Source organism: Vombatus ursinus, unplaced genomic scaffold, assembly GCF_900497805.2.
Source record: "Vombatus ursinus unplaced genomic scaffold, bare-nosed wombat genome assembly UNPS02014961.1, whole genome shotgun sequence".
NCBI classification, from domain to species: Eukaryota; Metazoa; Chordata; class Mammalia; order Diprotodontia; family Vombatidae; genus Vombatus; species Vombatus ursinus.
The window spans coordinates 486697-503252 of NW_020954739.1; the positions used below are offsets into that span (position 1 = coordinate 486697).

The following is a 16556-nucleotide window of genomic DNA, read 5'->3' on the forward strand; positions in this document are numbered from 1 at the left end:
AAAAAAGGAAATGACGTGCGTCTGGCATGACCCACATTCTCTGGAGCTCAGCTGGCTCTTCTTTTGTGCATCCTTTTCCCGAGGTGCACCAGTCTCTTCATCTCTCCAGCCCCTAGTCCCTCCAGCTACAAAAATGGTGGGTGGGGTTCTTGGGTTAAATGGCCTTGGACCCTACTACCATCCTTTAATATCAGGTTCTAGAATTTCACCAGGGATTGAAGTTGAGTTGGCCAATCTATAATTTTCAGACTCTGTTCCCTTCCCTTTTTTTGATAAGCAGGGCGTTTAACCTTCTTCAGTCCTGGGGCAGGCCCCCATTCCCCACACTCATTCAGAGATCTCTGACAGGGAATCCCTCCCTCGTCACATTCACCACTTCTTTCAGATCTCCGGGATGTGATTTGGCCAGGCAGGGTGACCGGAACCCTGTGGTCATCAGGGCAGCCACTTCCTCAGTGCTCTCTTTCTGTCTCTCTCTGCTTATCTTGATTTTCAACTTATCGTTAGCCATTTTTTGGTTCTGCCCTTTTCAGTCCAAAGATCGTTTTCCACAACAGAGAAAAAAGCAAAGCTGAATAGTCCTGGTTTCTGTGTGTCACCCATGATTCTCGTCCCATCCACCCAAAGAGCCATCTTGACCCTTTTCAGGGGGCAGCTTCTCTCGTTTCCCCAGTACCAGGTGAAAAAAGAAAAACAAAACAAAACTCACTGACCAGTAAACTTTTTTGTTATCCTGAGCTTTTCTTATTTTGAATTTAGCCCTTCTGACACTAATTCTTTTTTTTTTTTTTTTTAAAGGCAATTGGGGTTAAGTGACTTGCCCAGGGTCACACAGCTAGTAAGTGTCAGAGTGTCAGGTGTTTGGTCTGAGGCCAAATATGAATTCAGGTACTCCTGATTTCAGGGCCAGTGCTCTATCCACTGCTCCACCTAGCTGCCCCTCTGACACTAATTCTTTTTAAAAATTTTTAATAGTTTTTTATATTAAAACTTTTTTTTAAGAATTTAAATTTTTAAAAAATCACTCTTCATTTCCTAACGCAACCTTTCCCCTTCTCATCCCCCACAAGCCATCTCTTACAGCAAAGAATGAAAGGGGAAAAAATGGGGTTAAATAACACTCACCAAACTGACCGAAGTCCTTCTGCTCTGCAGGCAGGGGCAGGAGGCGCATTTCTTTCATCTTTTCTCTGAAGCCACATTATCTTTACACAGCCTCCAGTTTGGCTATTGTTTTTTCCATTTATGTTGTTAGTGTTTGTATTGTTTTCTTGGCTCTGTGTATTTCACTCTGTATCAGTTCAATTTCAATCTTCCTGAGCTCCTCTGCATTGTTCGTGTTCATTGTTTTCTCAGCATTGGTTACAGCTCAGCAGTAATTACATTCACGTATGTACATTAGGCAATGTTTATAACGTGCATGTGCATGATATTCATGTGCCATACTTCCCCAGTCGATGGCTATGTTCCTTTGGGACCTCGCCACACCTCATCATCTTTTAAAACTTTATATATATATCTATATCTATATATATATATCTATATATATAATCAGGCTGCACCCTTTCCCTCTCCTTCTCTGCCCCGTTTCTGAGATGAGCTGGTCACATCCCTGTGAACGCCCCATTCCTCTGACTTCACAATCAGGACTTCTTTATCGGTGGCGGGCCCACAAGAGCCAGGCAGCTCCTTGCTTCCTTATTACCACTAAGGCGGCCCAAAACATTATCAGCTTTTCTGCTTTGGGCAGTAAGCGAGCGCCAACAAATGCCCAGATAACAGAAGCTCATTGATGATGAAGATCCATCCCAGCCTTGTTACCTGTTTCCCAAACTTATCTCCTGAAGAATCATCATGCACTCCAGTGTTTCATTGCTGCAGAGAGTACTGGGTCTCGAGTTAGAAGATATCTGGGTTTGATTCTTACCTCTGACATTTAATAGTGTCACCCTTGACCTCTCTGAGCCTCAGTTTCCTTCTGCAAAATGAGGATCGCAACACTTGTTTTCAAGGTTATTATGATTATCAAATGAGATAATGTATTTAAAGCTAGGTGACACAGTGGATAGAGCACTGAGTCTGGAATCAGGAAGACCAGAAGTCAAATCCCAGCCTCAGACACTCACTAGGGGGGCAAGTCACTTAACCTCTGCTTCTGTTTCCACATCTGTAAAATGGGGATGATATGAGCACTTCAAAGTCGATGTGAAGATTAAAGAAGTCAACATTTGTAAAGCACTTAGCGCAGTGCCTGGCACATAGTAGGTGTTATGTAAATGCTAGCTGTTGTTGCTATTGTTGTTGTAGAATACTTTAAAATGTTATGTGAATGTCAGTTATTATCATTCTTAACTCAGATGCTCTTCTGCCACACTTCCTTCCATTGGTTTCTTCATTTCTTCAAACAAGTGGACTCTTCTTCCTTTCCTTTTTCAATTTATTCTGTTCCTTTTGATTAAGGTCTGCCCTTTGAAGGCCATCTCCCAGTCATTATCCAGCCAAGTCTCAGTAAAGACTATAATATCAAATTTGTTTCCATATGTTGAGTGAGTTGTTCAACTGTTGTTCAGTCGTTTTCAGTCGTGTCTGACTCTTTGTGACCCCACTTTGGGTTTCCTTCTCAGAGATGCTGGAGTGGTTTGCCATTTCCTCTCCAGCTCATTTTACAGATGAAGACACTGAGGCAAACAGGGCTAAGTGACTTGCCCAGGGTCACATAGCTAAGGTGTGTCTGAGGTCAGATTTGAACTCAGCAGGATAAGTATTCCCTACTCCAGGCCTGGTGCTCTGTGCACCATGGCGCCTCCTAGTGGCCCTAATTGTTCCACTAGCTACTGCCAGTAAGTCAGCATGAATCTGAAACAGTTGATGGAAACGTGTGTTGTTCATCGTTAGGCTAGTGGTGTTTATATGTTAAATGATGTATAACAATAATAATAATAAAGTGATGCATTATACCCAAAAGGTGGTTGCCCATAGCTGGTCATACAAATTTTAAAAAGGTGTGCTCATTCAGGAGAATGGGAGGCAGAGGAAGACGTGTCCTTGTGAGGAGAGTTGGGGGCACCAGTCTGGAGCTCGCTGCCCATCTAAATAAGGGAGGGTAGCAGCAGTACTCTCTGCAGTACCGCAACACTGGAGTGCACGATGAATCTCGTGCGCTCCAGATGAGTCTGGGAAACAGGCAACAAGGCTGGGATGGATCATAATCCGGGCTCTCTTACTGCCCAAAGCAGAGAAGCTGATAACATCTTGGGCCGCCTTAGTGATAATAAGGAAACAAGGAGCCGGCCTGCTCTTGTGGGCCTGCCGCTGATAAGGAAGCCCTGATTGTGAAGTCAAAGGAATGGGGAATTCACAGCTTTTTTAGCAGTTTAGTCTTTTTGTAGGCAGTGGGGTTAAGTGACTTGCCCAGGGTCACACAGCTAGTGTCAAAAGCCTGAAGCTGGATTTGAATTCAGGTCCTCCTGCCTCCAGGGCCAACGTTGTTTCCCCTGCGCCACCTAGCTGCCCTAGCAGTTCAGTCTTTTTGTACCAGTTAAGGGAGGAAAGGAGCCAGCTGTTGCAGCTCACCCCTGCAGTTCATGCAGGGATCAATCATACACAGCAAAATTGCAAATACAGAACAAAATGGAGTCAGTTTTGTTCTCCCCAAAATGCACTTTGGCCATTGGTGTCGGGGTTTCTGGAAAATTCACTCTCTGCATTTGTGAATAGACATCTGAGTCCGTGGGCTGGCTTTGCAGTATCTTCTTTCTTGCATTCTGTCTCTTCTGAATTTCTGGCTGTCTCTACGGCTGCTTTGTTACTTTGGAGCTGTTCTCTCTAGCCCTAGATTAGCCTGGTGAATATATGTGTAGCAGCTCTTTGGATTATATTTGTAAGATTCCGGGCAAATGTGTTTTTACTAGCACTTGTAAAGAACACTTTGTCCCTGGCCATCATTCCTGTATTTTAAGCCGTGGTCCAGAAATCCAAATCCCATTCTCAGACATCATCTTCAAAATCAGTGGTTCAGGAGCAGCTGGGTTGCGCAGTGGATAGAGCATAGGCCCTAGAGTCAGGAGGACCTGAGTTCAAATCCGGCCTCAGACACATAACACTCACTAGCTGTGTGACCCTGGGCAAGTCACTTAACCCCAGTTGCCTCACCCTCCCCCCCCAAAAAAATAAAACCAGTGGTTCACTTTCTGAGGCTTCCTTTCTCCTCCCAAGATCTTGCCTTCTTGTGGTGGCAGGGATGAAAACACTGCCAGTTTCTGATCAGTGAAATGAGGTCACAGTACTCATACCATGTCCCTCACAGGGTCATTGTAAAATCTGGGCTTTGTAAATTTGGTCATACTAGAGAAATGTTACCACCTACTGGTAGGTGTTATTGTATTCCCAAATGATCTACTCCCTTTCCCCCAAATCATTCAGTATTTTTCTGATCCAACCCCCAATATTGCCTTTTGACATCCTGCCCCCAGGGCATCCTCATTCAGCATTCCCCTCTTCCATTTCCCTGACCTGTCCATCCTAACTTGATGTGATGTCTTCCTTCTCTCCTCCCATCACATTTTGTACTCCTCTTATTCATTTGTAGTTGAACTTTTGTTATGTTTAAGTATAAGGCTTAACAGGGGCCTCAATAACAATGTCCTTGAGGACCAGGCCTCTGCATTATCTTCCATTCTTTCCCAGTGCCAAGCACTGAGCCCTGGACCCTTCAGGCACTCAGTAGTTAAATATTTTTTTTATGGTAATTTTTATTTTTATTTTTTTTGTTTTCACCATTTACTTCCACAAGATTTTGAGTTCCAAATTTTCACCCCTTCTCGCCCCTCCCTCCACCCCAAGATGGCATGCATTCTGAATACCCCTTCCCCTAGTCAGCCTTCCCTTCTATCTTTCCCCTACTTCTCTTATCCCCTTCCCTTTCAATTTTCCTGTAGGGCAGGATGGATTTCTGTACCCCGTTTCCTGTATTTCTTATTTCCCAGTTGCATGTGAAAACATTTTTTTAAACGTGTTTTTAAAACTTTGGGTTCCAAATTTTCTCCCTTCCTCCCTCCCCACCCACCCTCATTGATAAGGCAAGCAACTAAGTGTAGGTTGTATATGTGCAGTTATGCAAAACACTTCCATAGTAGATATGCTGTGAAAAACTAACTCTATTTCCTTTAATCCTATTCCCCCCCATTTATTCTATTCTTTCTTTTGACCCTGACCCTCCTCAGAAGTACTTGCTTCTGATTACCCCCTTTCCCAATCTGCCCTCCTCTTTATCATCCCCCTACTCTCTTGTCCCCTTCCTACCCCATTTTCCTGTAGGGTAAGACAGATTTCCATACCCAATTGAGTGTGTATGTTAGTCCCTCCTTAAGTCAAATTCTATGAGAATAAGATTCACTCATTTCCCTCACCTTCCCCCATTTCCCCTCTACTGTAAGAGCCTTTTCTTTTCTGTTTTTTTGTGAGATAATTTATCCCATTTCACCTCTCCCTTTCTCCTTCTCCTAGTATAATCCTCTCTCACCCCTTAATTTTATTCTCCAGATATGACCCCTTCATCTTCAACTTACCCTGTACCCTCTATCTATCTATCTATATCTCTATATATGTACATATAATTTTTTCCCCTCCAACTACCCTTATACTGACAAAGGTCTCCTAAGTTACAAATATCATCTTTCCATGCAGGAATGTAAACAGTTCAACCATAATAAGTCTCTTATGATTTTCTCTTTCCTGTTTACCTCTTCATGTTCCACTTGAGTCTTGTATTTGAAAATCAGATTTTCTATTCAGCTCTGGTCTTTTCATCAAGAATACTTGAAAGTCCTCTATTTCACTGAATGACCATTTTTTCCCCTGAAGAATTATACTCAGTTTTGCTGGGTAGGTGATTCTTGGTTGTAATCCTATCTCCTTTGCCCTCCGGAATATTATATTCCATGCCCTGCAGTCCCTTAATGTAGAAGCAGCTATGTCTTGTGTTATCCTGATTGTGTTTCCACAATACTTGAATTGTTTCTTTCTGGCTGCTTGTAATATTTTCTCCTTGACCTGGGAGCTCTGGAATTTGGCTACAATATTCCTAGGAGTTTTCCTTTGGGGATCTCTTTCAGGCCGTGATAGGTGGATTCTTTCAATTTCTATTTTGCCCTCTGGTTCTAAAATATCAAGGCAGTTTTCCTTGATCATTTCTTGAAAGGTGATGTCTAGGCTCTTTTTTTGCTCATGTCTTTCAGAAAGTCCAATAATTTTTAAATTCTCTCTCCTGGATCTATTTTCCAGGTCAGTTGTTTTTCCAATGAGATATTTCACATTACTTTCTAATTTTTCATTCTTTTGGATTTGTTTTACAGTGTCTTGATTTCTCATAAAGTCAATAGCTTCCAATTGCTGTATTCTAATTTTTAAGGAAGTATTTTCTTCAGTAATCTTTTGGACTTCCTTTTCCATTTGACCAGTTTTGCTTTTTAGGGCATTCTACTCCTCATTGGCTTTTTGGACCTCTTTTGCCAATTGGGTTAGGCTATTTTTTAAGGTGTTATTTTCTTCAGTATTTTTCTGGGTCTCCTTTAGCAAGCTGTTGACTTGTTTTTCATGATTTTCTTGCAAAACTCTCAGTTTTTCCTCTACCTCACTTACTTGCTTCTCAAAATCCCTTTCGAGCTCTTCCAAGGCCTGGGACTGATTCAGCAGTTAAATATTCAGTGAAGGAATATATGCCTCCCAGTGCTCAGGACTCTTGACACTTTCCATTTAATGGGATTAAAATGAAACAATCCCACATCCTTTTTCCCTCCACCCCCAAACCTAAGCAGTGCTTTGATGTGTTTTTGGAAGCACAGATGTAAACATCGAATTAGAGGGGCTGCTTTCTCTTAGTGGTAATGGGTGTTCTGAGCTTTCTGAATGCCAAACAGCACAGGGCACTTGTGACCCCTCCAAATGGCCTGAAGAGGCTGTGGGCTGGCTCTCTGTGCTGCCCTCCCTGCTTCCACCTCCGTGGGACTCAGTGTGATTAATGTGAGAGAGGGCAAGCTTTGCTTCCTTAATGACACTGCACAGCTCCAGGATAATTTGCCAGTTCTTCCGTGTGCTCTGGTCTGCTGTTCCAGGAAAGAGCCCAGGGACGGGTCTTTGAGCCTCAGTCACATTAAGTAACACACATGACTCATCCTCACGCGGCCTGTTTGTTTTCTTCTTTCTGTTGCTGTATTTTAAGTTGGAGACAAACAACCGATGATCCTCAAGTGGCGTATTCTTTCAGCGACCAACGACCTGGACCGGGTGTCTGCCGTGGCCCTGCCCAAGTTGCCCATCTCGCTCACCAACACTGACCTGAAAGTGGCGAGTGACACCAAATTCTGCCCCGGCTTAGGTATGGCACCAGCCGCGCTGCTGCGATGTTGTGTTACACATAGTACACACACACTCTCACACTGGCACCCCAGGCGCCCCTTGAGAGGAAGCTGCTGGCATCTGCAGCGATTCTTGGGCAGACATTTCAAAGGAATTTGGATGGGGGACGAAACCTGACACCTTTATTTTCACTAACTTCTCACTGCAATTTAACATTTCCTTCACTTATTTCTAACTGTTCTCTGAGAAGGGATCTGTAAGTTTTACCAGACTGCCACATGTAATAGAGCCTGTGTGACCAGGAAGAAGTTTTGGGGCCAGGGTTAAACATAATAGCTGACCCTTAAATAACACTTTTCAGGGTATAAAGCATGTTGCATTTGATCTTTGTAATAGCTTTGTGAGGTGAGGAAGGAGTGCAGTATTATTATACCCATTTCATGGAGGAGGAATATCGGTGTGGTTAAATGGCTTATGAGATTATAGAATTTAGAGTGGGACCTTAGAGTCCTAACCCCTCTTTTTCTAGATGAGGAAATTGAGGCCCAGAGAATGGAAATGACTTGCCCAAAGTCACAGCCAGCTTCCAGCCCAGGTCTCCTAACCACCCCACACCTGCTGCATCTGGAACCCCTCCTGAAAACCAGATAAAGTTCTGAGTGTGTTGGATGGAGCCACAAGAAAAAAAGAAAGAAATCCTTGTTGGGCGAATAGGAGCCTGTGCTAGGGCCTGCCAGTGTCAGCAGCCAGACTTCCCCTCTCCAGAGGCGGTGTCTGGTGCTTCTCTGGGCCAAGTGCGAGGTGCGCACATGGCCTCCCTGGGCTGTCTGTCTGTCTGCCCCTCGGAGCTGGAGATAGGTGGCCAGGGAGGGGGAGGGACTGCTTCCTCCACCACTTACTATTGGTCACTGGCAGCCCGGGAAGAGACTGGGAAAGGGCCTGTGCGCTCTCCAACTCGGTGATTTGATAGCTGGCTTTGCCATGCTGCCTTTTTTTTTTTTTAATTCTTTGTTTTGAGGGATGCTTCACTGGTGGAGGAAGAAGGAAATGTTTGGTAGTGAAACTTAAGTAAACACCAGAGGTGGCAATAAGGGGAAAAGAATAGGAAATGTTGCTTTCAAAGGGAGACCAGGTTTCCCCTAATTCTAGGGCTTCAGGGTCCATCCTCTCCGCCTGGGGTGCTCAGAGGTCCCTCTGTGCTGAGAGGGTGGTTTCACACAATTGCTTTGTCATCGGTCCCAGAACAGAGTCATCTGCACTGAACAGCTGCCCTCTGGGCACAGGAGGATGCCAAGCATCACCACACTGCCTGCCTGCCCCGGGGGCTGCCTTCCCTCCTACCAGCTTCCTGGAAGAGATCCAGCTGGGATCCCAGGCCATCCACCTGTGCCCTTCCCAAGCCGTGGGGAATGGGGGATTGTTGGGCTCCGAGTCTCTGTGCACACCAGGTCTTCACCAGGCCTGTTTGCTGTCTCCTTCTGCTGGCTTTCTGTCCCCCATTTCTGGAACAAAATCCTCCCTTACTCTGCCTTGTATTAACTTCCTTCAAGGCTCAGGTCAGGTGCCACCTCTTAGGAAAAGTGTTTCCCGATCCCTGCACGGCAGGGCTTCTTCACCTTCTTTGTGTCCTAGACCCCTTTGGCCTTCCCACAATTGTTTTTAAATGAATACAATAAAATACATAGGATTATGGAAGACATCAGTTCAGTTGAAATAAGAAGTTATCAAGACAGTGAAAGAACAGGTTCAGAACCCTGGTCTCCTTAGTATCCTCACCCTCCTCAAATTATCTTTTATTTACTTATCTGAGTAAGTGCAGTGCCAGTTCAATATGAGGTCATAAGGTCACAGATTTAGAGCTAAAAGGGTCCTTTGAGGCCATCCAGCCTAACTCCCTCATTTTACAGGTGAGGAAACTGAGGCCCAGAGAAATGATACCCAAGGTCCCACAGGTCTTTGAGCACAGGGGCTGGGTCTCAATGTCTCACTCATAGTAGGCAGGCCCCAAATGAATTCCCCCAAAATAAGGTAGAAGAGACTGTTCCCACTCTCCAGGGAGTGACGACATGAGAATGAAGACATTTGTTTTTACTTTTTTTTTTTTTTAAGACAAGACGTTTGTGCCCAAAGTCATTCAATAACTCTGGAAGGCCAGAGGGACTCCCCAGGGTCCACCAAGTCAGGTCACTGGGGTTTGAGGAGGTGGGACTGGAGCTGACCCTTGAAGGACAGCTTGTCACTTAGGGAAGGGAGAGGGCAGGAGTGACCATCATGTGTCTTTGCGGGGCAGTGACTCAATCAGTGAATTGAATTTCCTCGGTCTCCCTCCCCCCCTCCATAGACGTGTGTTGAGTCATCTCAGCTTTGATCATGTCTCCACATCTAACCTATTCAGGAATAATTCATGTCTCTGGGAATTACAGGGCAAATGGGAGATTTTTAGGTGGCCTGCACGATATCTGTAAAACGGTGGATTAGGCTGGGGGGTCTCCAAGGGCCCTTTTCTGCACCTGTGATCTCACATGTCTATATGTATGTCTGTGGTCATCACGGCTGCATGTCAGTAAACATATAAGAAGAAAAGCAGTTTTAGGAACTTTATGGAGTCTTACATGCCACCTGCTGGCAGCCATGTAGTGCCATGAGGACACTGCCACCATGAACTTGGTCTGGGTTCTAATCAGCTCTTCCATTGACCTGCTGTGCGTGTGGTCTTTGGCACATTACCGCTTCTCTTGGGCCTCAGATTCCTCCTCTGTAAGATGAGGGACTTGGGTCAGATTCAGAGGCCTTGCTCCTCCTCTGAGATGCTCGTTTGGTTCTGTGACCCTGATTGTTTCTCCTGACCCAGGTCTGGCACTGGCCTTTCACGATGGCAGTGTCCACATCGTCCACCGACTCTCTCTGCAGACGATGGCCATGTTCTATGGCTCTTCCACCCAGCGCCCAGTGGACGAACAGGCCATCAAAAGACAGCGGACCGCCGGCCCCTCCATCCACTTTAAAGCTATGCAGCTCTCCTGGACCTCGCTGGCACTTGTAGGCATCGATAATCATGGAAAGGTAATTGTTTCCTGTCCAGTAAGCCCTGCCTTAGTAGACAGTCAGCCTCCTCAGGTCCTGTATTCCCACAGAACCTTGTAGGATGACTCTTCTCTAGGAGACCACAGGGTCTGTGGACCCTATAGGAAGGTCTCTCTCTGCACGACTAGAGTGTGAGGACCATGTCTGAGGAAAGGAAGGAAACACGCATTTATTAAATGCCTGTTATGTGCCAGGCACTAAGCCAGGTGCTTTACAAATAATTGTGAGGCCAGATTTGAATTCAGGTCTTCCCGACTCCAGGCCCAGCACTCTCTCTGCTGTACCACCTGGCTGCCCATAAGGACATGATCCAGTGATTACTAGACTGTTTTGAAAAGGCCCCTAAAACATAGACTATCTGAGCTGGAAGGGACAGATCTCGAAGCTCATCTACTCCCCCCAACCTCCCATTTTACAAATGAAGAAACTGAGACTCAAAGCAAGCAAGTAGGATTAGAATCCAACCATTCTGACAAGTTTTAACCCAGTGCTCTTTCACCCGTACAACACTCATTCCCTCCTTATTTGTTGAGGGGTGGGATTAAATCACTAACTTGCCTAGTAATGACTCAGGAGCAAGGTTTCTGGGAATTGAATTTATTTAGGTATCCATCCACTTTCAGAGAAGTTGGATGAATAAATAATAAATAAAACAATAACAAAACAATAAAACCCTAAACAAACAAAAAAAAAAGGAAATAGGATGAAAGTCACAGATCAGGTTAATGGTTCTTGATTGTCTAGTTCTGCTGGGACAGGTGGTGCAAGTCCAGGGATTAGGCAGATTCTACTGGAAATGGGGGGGGGGAATCCTCCTGGGGGGCCCAGGAGACTAGGTCAGGTTGGGAGGGGACTTCGTTTAAACCAAAAAACTAAGCTAGAATGGTAGTGAGGCAAAGCATGAAGATGAAAAGGCTGGTTCTCAGAGCTAGGAAGGTAATATATGAGGACGTGACAATTTGTCTGCCCATTTTCCCTAGTGGACAGGGCCTTTGTCTCTGGGCAGGCAGGGCTGGGCCTTCTATGGCCTCTCCTGACTTCCACATACCTCCAGCTCAGTTGTAGGCCCTACGTTTACCGTGTGAAGGTTAAAACTGCTCGTCTCTGTCTCTGTCTCTCTCTTTTTCTCCCTTTCCCTCTGTCTCTCTATCCCAAGTGTATTTATTTGTTGTCTATAAAATGGAGGGCTTACCCTCTCCCGGCCCATTCTAGCTTATTTGAGCTTCTGCTGATGGTCCTTAAACTTAAGCAGGGTGCCATTCAAGTTAGGTTTAAATTATTCAGCCCAGCACTTTCCTCCAAGTCTCCTGCATTGCATGGAGATGGAGAGGTTTGGTTTCATCTTATGTTGGGCTGTAAGAACTGGAAGGAGCTTCCAAGGCCATCTCGTATTCATCCCACGATCCAGAATCCCTCTGACAGCGTCCTCAACAAGAGCTCTGGTGAGGGGAAATCCCCTCCCTCCTGGGACGCAAGCTGCTCTGCTTGGGGAAACCTCAGATCCTTCTATGAAGAAGAAATCTGTCCTTTGGCAACTTGCATTGATCGTAGTTTTGTTGTCAGGAACTAAGCAGAAAAGGTCTAATTCTGTTTTCACATCCTAGCCCTGGAATACTGGGCGGGGGGAGGCAGCTATCTAATTCTCCTCTGTAATTATTCCACAAATTCAGGAAACATTTATTGAGTGCCTACTATATGCAGGGCACTATGCTAGGTGCTGTAAATGCAAAGTCAGCAAGCATTTATGAAGTGCCTGCTACATACCAGGTACTGTGTTAAGAGTTGTAGATACAAGGAAAGGCCAAAGACAGGCCCTGCCCTCAAGGAGGGCAGTCTGATGTACAAACAAGCCAAATACATGGTAAATTGGGGAGAAATCTCAGAGAACGGAAAGACAAAAACTATAGCCCCTGACCTCAAGGAACTTGTGTTCTACTGAGAAATATAACATGCATGTTCACAGTTAAGACTGACACAAAAGATACAGAGTGACTGAGCCTAGGAGGGTCTTCACTGAGCAGGGGACCTCTAAGCTGTGCCTTGGAGAAAGATCAGAGCTGCGGATGGGACGGAGAGGCAGAGAGGAAGGTCATGACCTTTGTGAATGTCTAAGTGTGGCATAGCAGATGGAGCACTGGGCTTGGAGTCAGAAGGACCTGAGTTCAAATCCTTCCCCAGCCACTTACTAGCTTTGTAAGCTGAGGCAAATTACTTTATCTCTCTCCACCTCAGTTTCCTCTTCTCTGGAGTGGGGATAGTAATAGCATCTACCTCCCAGGGTTGTTGTGAAAATCAAGTGAGATAACAAAGTGCTTTGCAAACCTTAAAATGCTTTGTAAATGCTATTGTTATTTTTAATGGTAGCTCATTTTGGTGGAAGCATGACCTAAGGTTGCAGAGCAGGTGGAGCACGGAGCCTTAAATGCTTGGTGGAAGAGTTTGTGTGTTCTTTCAGTGGTAGTGGGGGCCATTGGAAGTTGTGGAGCGGGGAAATGTTATGGGAAGAGCCTCTGCCTTGGGGGCGTTATTTGGGTCAGAGAGAGATGGAGTGGAGAGGAAGGAGATGGGGAGAAGGGAGTCCAGCTAAGAGGTTCTCGCAGTGGTCCAAAGGAGAGCAAAACCTCCCCGTTTCCTTTGTCTTCCTGTGCCTTGTTCACAAGTCACCGATTTCACACCATTGACTCAGAAGAGCTTGTGGTCCATAGGAATTGTTTCATGTGGCCGCATCTCCCCTACCCTTTGTTTGTGAAATTGAATTTTAGAGCTCCGTCCGCTTTGCCCCTTTCAGCCCCTTGCTCTAGTTTGTCAAGGTCTTTTTGGGTCTGGGCTCTGATGTCCAGGTCAACACTTCCTCCTGGCTCTGTGGCAGCTGCTGGTTGGACAAGCCCACTGTCCAGTCTTTCAGGTCTAACCTGTAGCTTCCTGCATGTCACTGACATGCAAAGTTGAACAGAGAGCTGTTCACTGGTTGAGTCACTGCACCAGAGACCATCCTCAGAGTCACCATCACGAAGACTTTGTCAAACGTTCTGCTAAAACCTAAGTATGTTCTATCTGCAGCGTTCTACTGATCTAGTGTATCAGAAAAGGAATTGTGTCTAGTCTGGTATGACCGCTTTCCTGACGAAGCCGTGCTGCTTGTCTATGCCAAGTGCCTTTCTCCTGCGTGCTTATAAGCCGTCCCCCTTAACGCGGTGCTTTGAAAGCTTGCTGGGAGCAGAGTCAGGCCCTCAGGTTTATGGGCTGCAGACTCCCGTCTCCCCTTCTTTGAGAACAGTGACAGTCTTTGCCCTGTCCTGGTCCTGGGGCACCTCTGCCATTGATGAAGACGTTTAGAAGCTCCCTGATGGTGTCTCAGCAATCATCCGTGGACATTTTTTCTAGTTTTCTACGGTGGGCTTTAGCTAAGTCTGGTAGCCTAAAGTAATCAGAGGCAGCTAGCAGCCATATTGCTTTCTGACTCTCTCGAAAAACATGGCTCAAGTTTGCTGTCTCCACACTCACCGAGGGTCCTGCTCTCTGCTGTGACCATTTTAGTTGTCTCCTTTCCAAAGAGCATTTTTCTTGGGAGAAGAAGAATAGCGACCATGCACGTTGCTTCAAGGTGTGCAAAGCACTTTCCAAATAGCATGTTGTTTGATGCTTATCACAGCCCTGGGAGGGAGGTGCTATTATTATTCCCATTTTCACAATGGGTGAGAAAACTGAGGCAGAGAGAAATGAAGTGACTTGTACAGTGTCACAAGTAGTAAGTGATGGAGGCTGGATTTGAACCCAGGTCTTCCTGACTCCAGCCCCGGTGCTCTCTCCACTGAGCCACCAGAAGAACAGAAACAAAAGAAAAGCTGGATGGTGAGGCTGTTGGCTATCGTCTGTTGTCATCTCGTCCACCAGAGCGACGGTCTCTTTGCTTTTTGACGCTTCTTTGTCTCCCCCTTGACTCCAAAGGCTTTTTTCCCTTGGTGTTCTTTCCTGGCCTCAGCCCGATGTGGCCTTGAGGTCTCCTGACACAGTTCCTACAGGGCCTGCTACTTTGGAAAATTCATCTTCAATTGTTTCTCTTCCCTTCCATCTCCCATACAGGGCTTTGTTAAATTAGAGTTTGTTAGGGAATTTGTTATACTTTGACATTGGTCTCTTTAGGCAGCTCCCCTTTGGATGATTTCCTCCTTAGAGTCATTTCTGCTCCAATTTTCTCCTTACCCGAATATCCTGACTTTTTCTGATGCTGACAGATGTTTCCTTCGACCCTTTGGGATGTTATTGCTCTGGGCCTTTCCCTAAGGACGTTCACACAGTGTCCAGAGATCCTGGGCCTTGTAGAGCCTGGTCCTCTTCCCCCTCCCTGGGGTCAGTAGCATTTTCAGAGGCTGGTGGGCAGCCCACTTCAGGAGAGCCCCGAGAACCCCTCTTCTTACATTCACGTGCAGATTCGTCATTGCTAATCACGAAGACAGCTCTGCCCGTTAGTGTCTGTGTGAATGCAGACAGGTCACTTCCGTTCTAGGGGCCTCAGTTTCTTCATACATAAAATTAGGAGGCTGGACAAAATGATCTGTGAAGTCCCTTCTGTTTCTCAGTCTGTGATCCTCTGTCCCCCCGTTCACTGGAACTGACTGCGTATGTCACTCTCATCCCATTTGCTTGCCATTTTACCTCATTCCACATTGCCTGATCCTTTTCAGAAGCTTGTGGTTCTGTCTGGTTTGTTCAGTTGTTTGCCCTCTGGGCTACTCAGCATCTCTCCTGTGCTGGACGGCCTTAGTGGTTCCCTTCACTGCTGCCTTTCTCCGTCGCTCTTGCTTTGCCGGGTTGGTTCCCTACACAGGCTTTGTAGACCATCCTTTCCATTCCATGCTACGTAGACTGCAAACCTTTGCTCTTCCTGTTGTGTTGTGATGCATAGGTTGTCCTGAGTGGCACCATGGAGTCACCATTTCTGCCCTGAGAGTCGCGAGCATCTCCTCTTTAATCATCGTAATGGTGCAGAGGTGGCTGGAGACAATCTGGGCTGCTTTAACTCTTCTGGTCCAGTCTCCAGTTCTGGTGTCTTACCCCAGCAAGTGCCTCAAGTGTATGACCCCTGCTACTTTCTAGATCTCCAGGCCAACCATGCACAGTGTGCCTTGTGAATGCAGTGTCTTCCTGAGCCGACCAGCCCAGGACTACCTTGGCAGATGAAGAATGAGGTGCTAGTCTGTTTACTTGAGATGCCTGCGGTCTCGTAGTGCAGACCTCCCACTCCTTGTTTGATCAGGGTTCACTTGGGTGTGTTTTCTGTTGATGGAATGATAGAGAAGTCTCTTAAAGGAGAAGGTAGGGAAAGATGTCTACGGATAAGGGAGATGTGGGCTCTGCGATATTCCATATAGCAACAACAGTAACTAGCATTTATACAGTGCCTGCTGTGTGCCAGGCACTGGGCTAAGTGCTTTACAGATGTATCTCATTTGATCCTCACAACAGCCCTAGGAGGTAGGTGCTGTTGTAATCTGCATTTGACAGATGAGGAAACAGGCAAACAAAGAGGTCACCTAGCTAGTAAATAAATGTCTGAGGCTGAATTTGAACTCAGGTCTTCCTGACTCCAAACCCAGCACTCTATCCACTGGGCTACCCAGGTGCCATCTTTTTCATATACCCAGTATGAGTCGTGCAGGTCATGAATGGGACAGCCAGAGAAGGTCACATGGTATTGGGCTGCTGCAGTAATAGAAGCATGGTGTCTGAAATGAGGAAGGTACTGTGGTCCTGCTGCCTCTGGCCTGGCCACACCCTCCTGGATCACTGTGCTCGGCTTGGGGGGCCTTGTCTCATGAGGTACCACCATGTCGTGAGAGGATCTGTTGCAGAAGTTGAGATGAAAGAAGACTTTGGGGGGGGGCACATCAGTCTTCAGGCATTTGAGGGGCCACGTGCAGGAAGGAGCGCTTTGTGTGGCTTGGCCCCAAAGGCTGAAAACAGGAGCCTGGCCAATTGTGGCTAACTGCCCCACTGTTCGACCTGCCCAGAAGTGGCTGCCTCCCCACCTTCGGAGGCCATCAGGAGTTCTCCAGGTTATGGGAGAGGAGGTGCTTGTTCCTGGCTGTGCTGGCCCGGATTGCCCTCAGCCCCTG

General features: G+C 46.3%; 1 protein-coding gene across 3 annotated transcripts in view; it reads left to right on the top strand.

Moving 5' to 3' along the window:
- Nucleotides 1-16556, top strand: part of MED16 (mediator complex subunit 16) — a 41088-nt gene that overhangs the window by 13474 nt on the left and 11058 nt on the right. For all 3 annotated transcript variants that reach the window (XM_027845389.1, XM_027845391.1, XM_027845390.1), the window contains 2 exons: nucleotides 7220-7375; nucleotides 10208-10419. In XM_027845389.1, the coding sequence (XP_027701190.1) occupies nucleotides 7220-7375; nucleotides 10208-10419 (368 nt within the window). The remainder of the gene's footprint in view (nucleotides 1-7219; nucleotides 7376-10207; nucleotides 10420-16556) is intronic.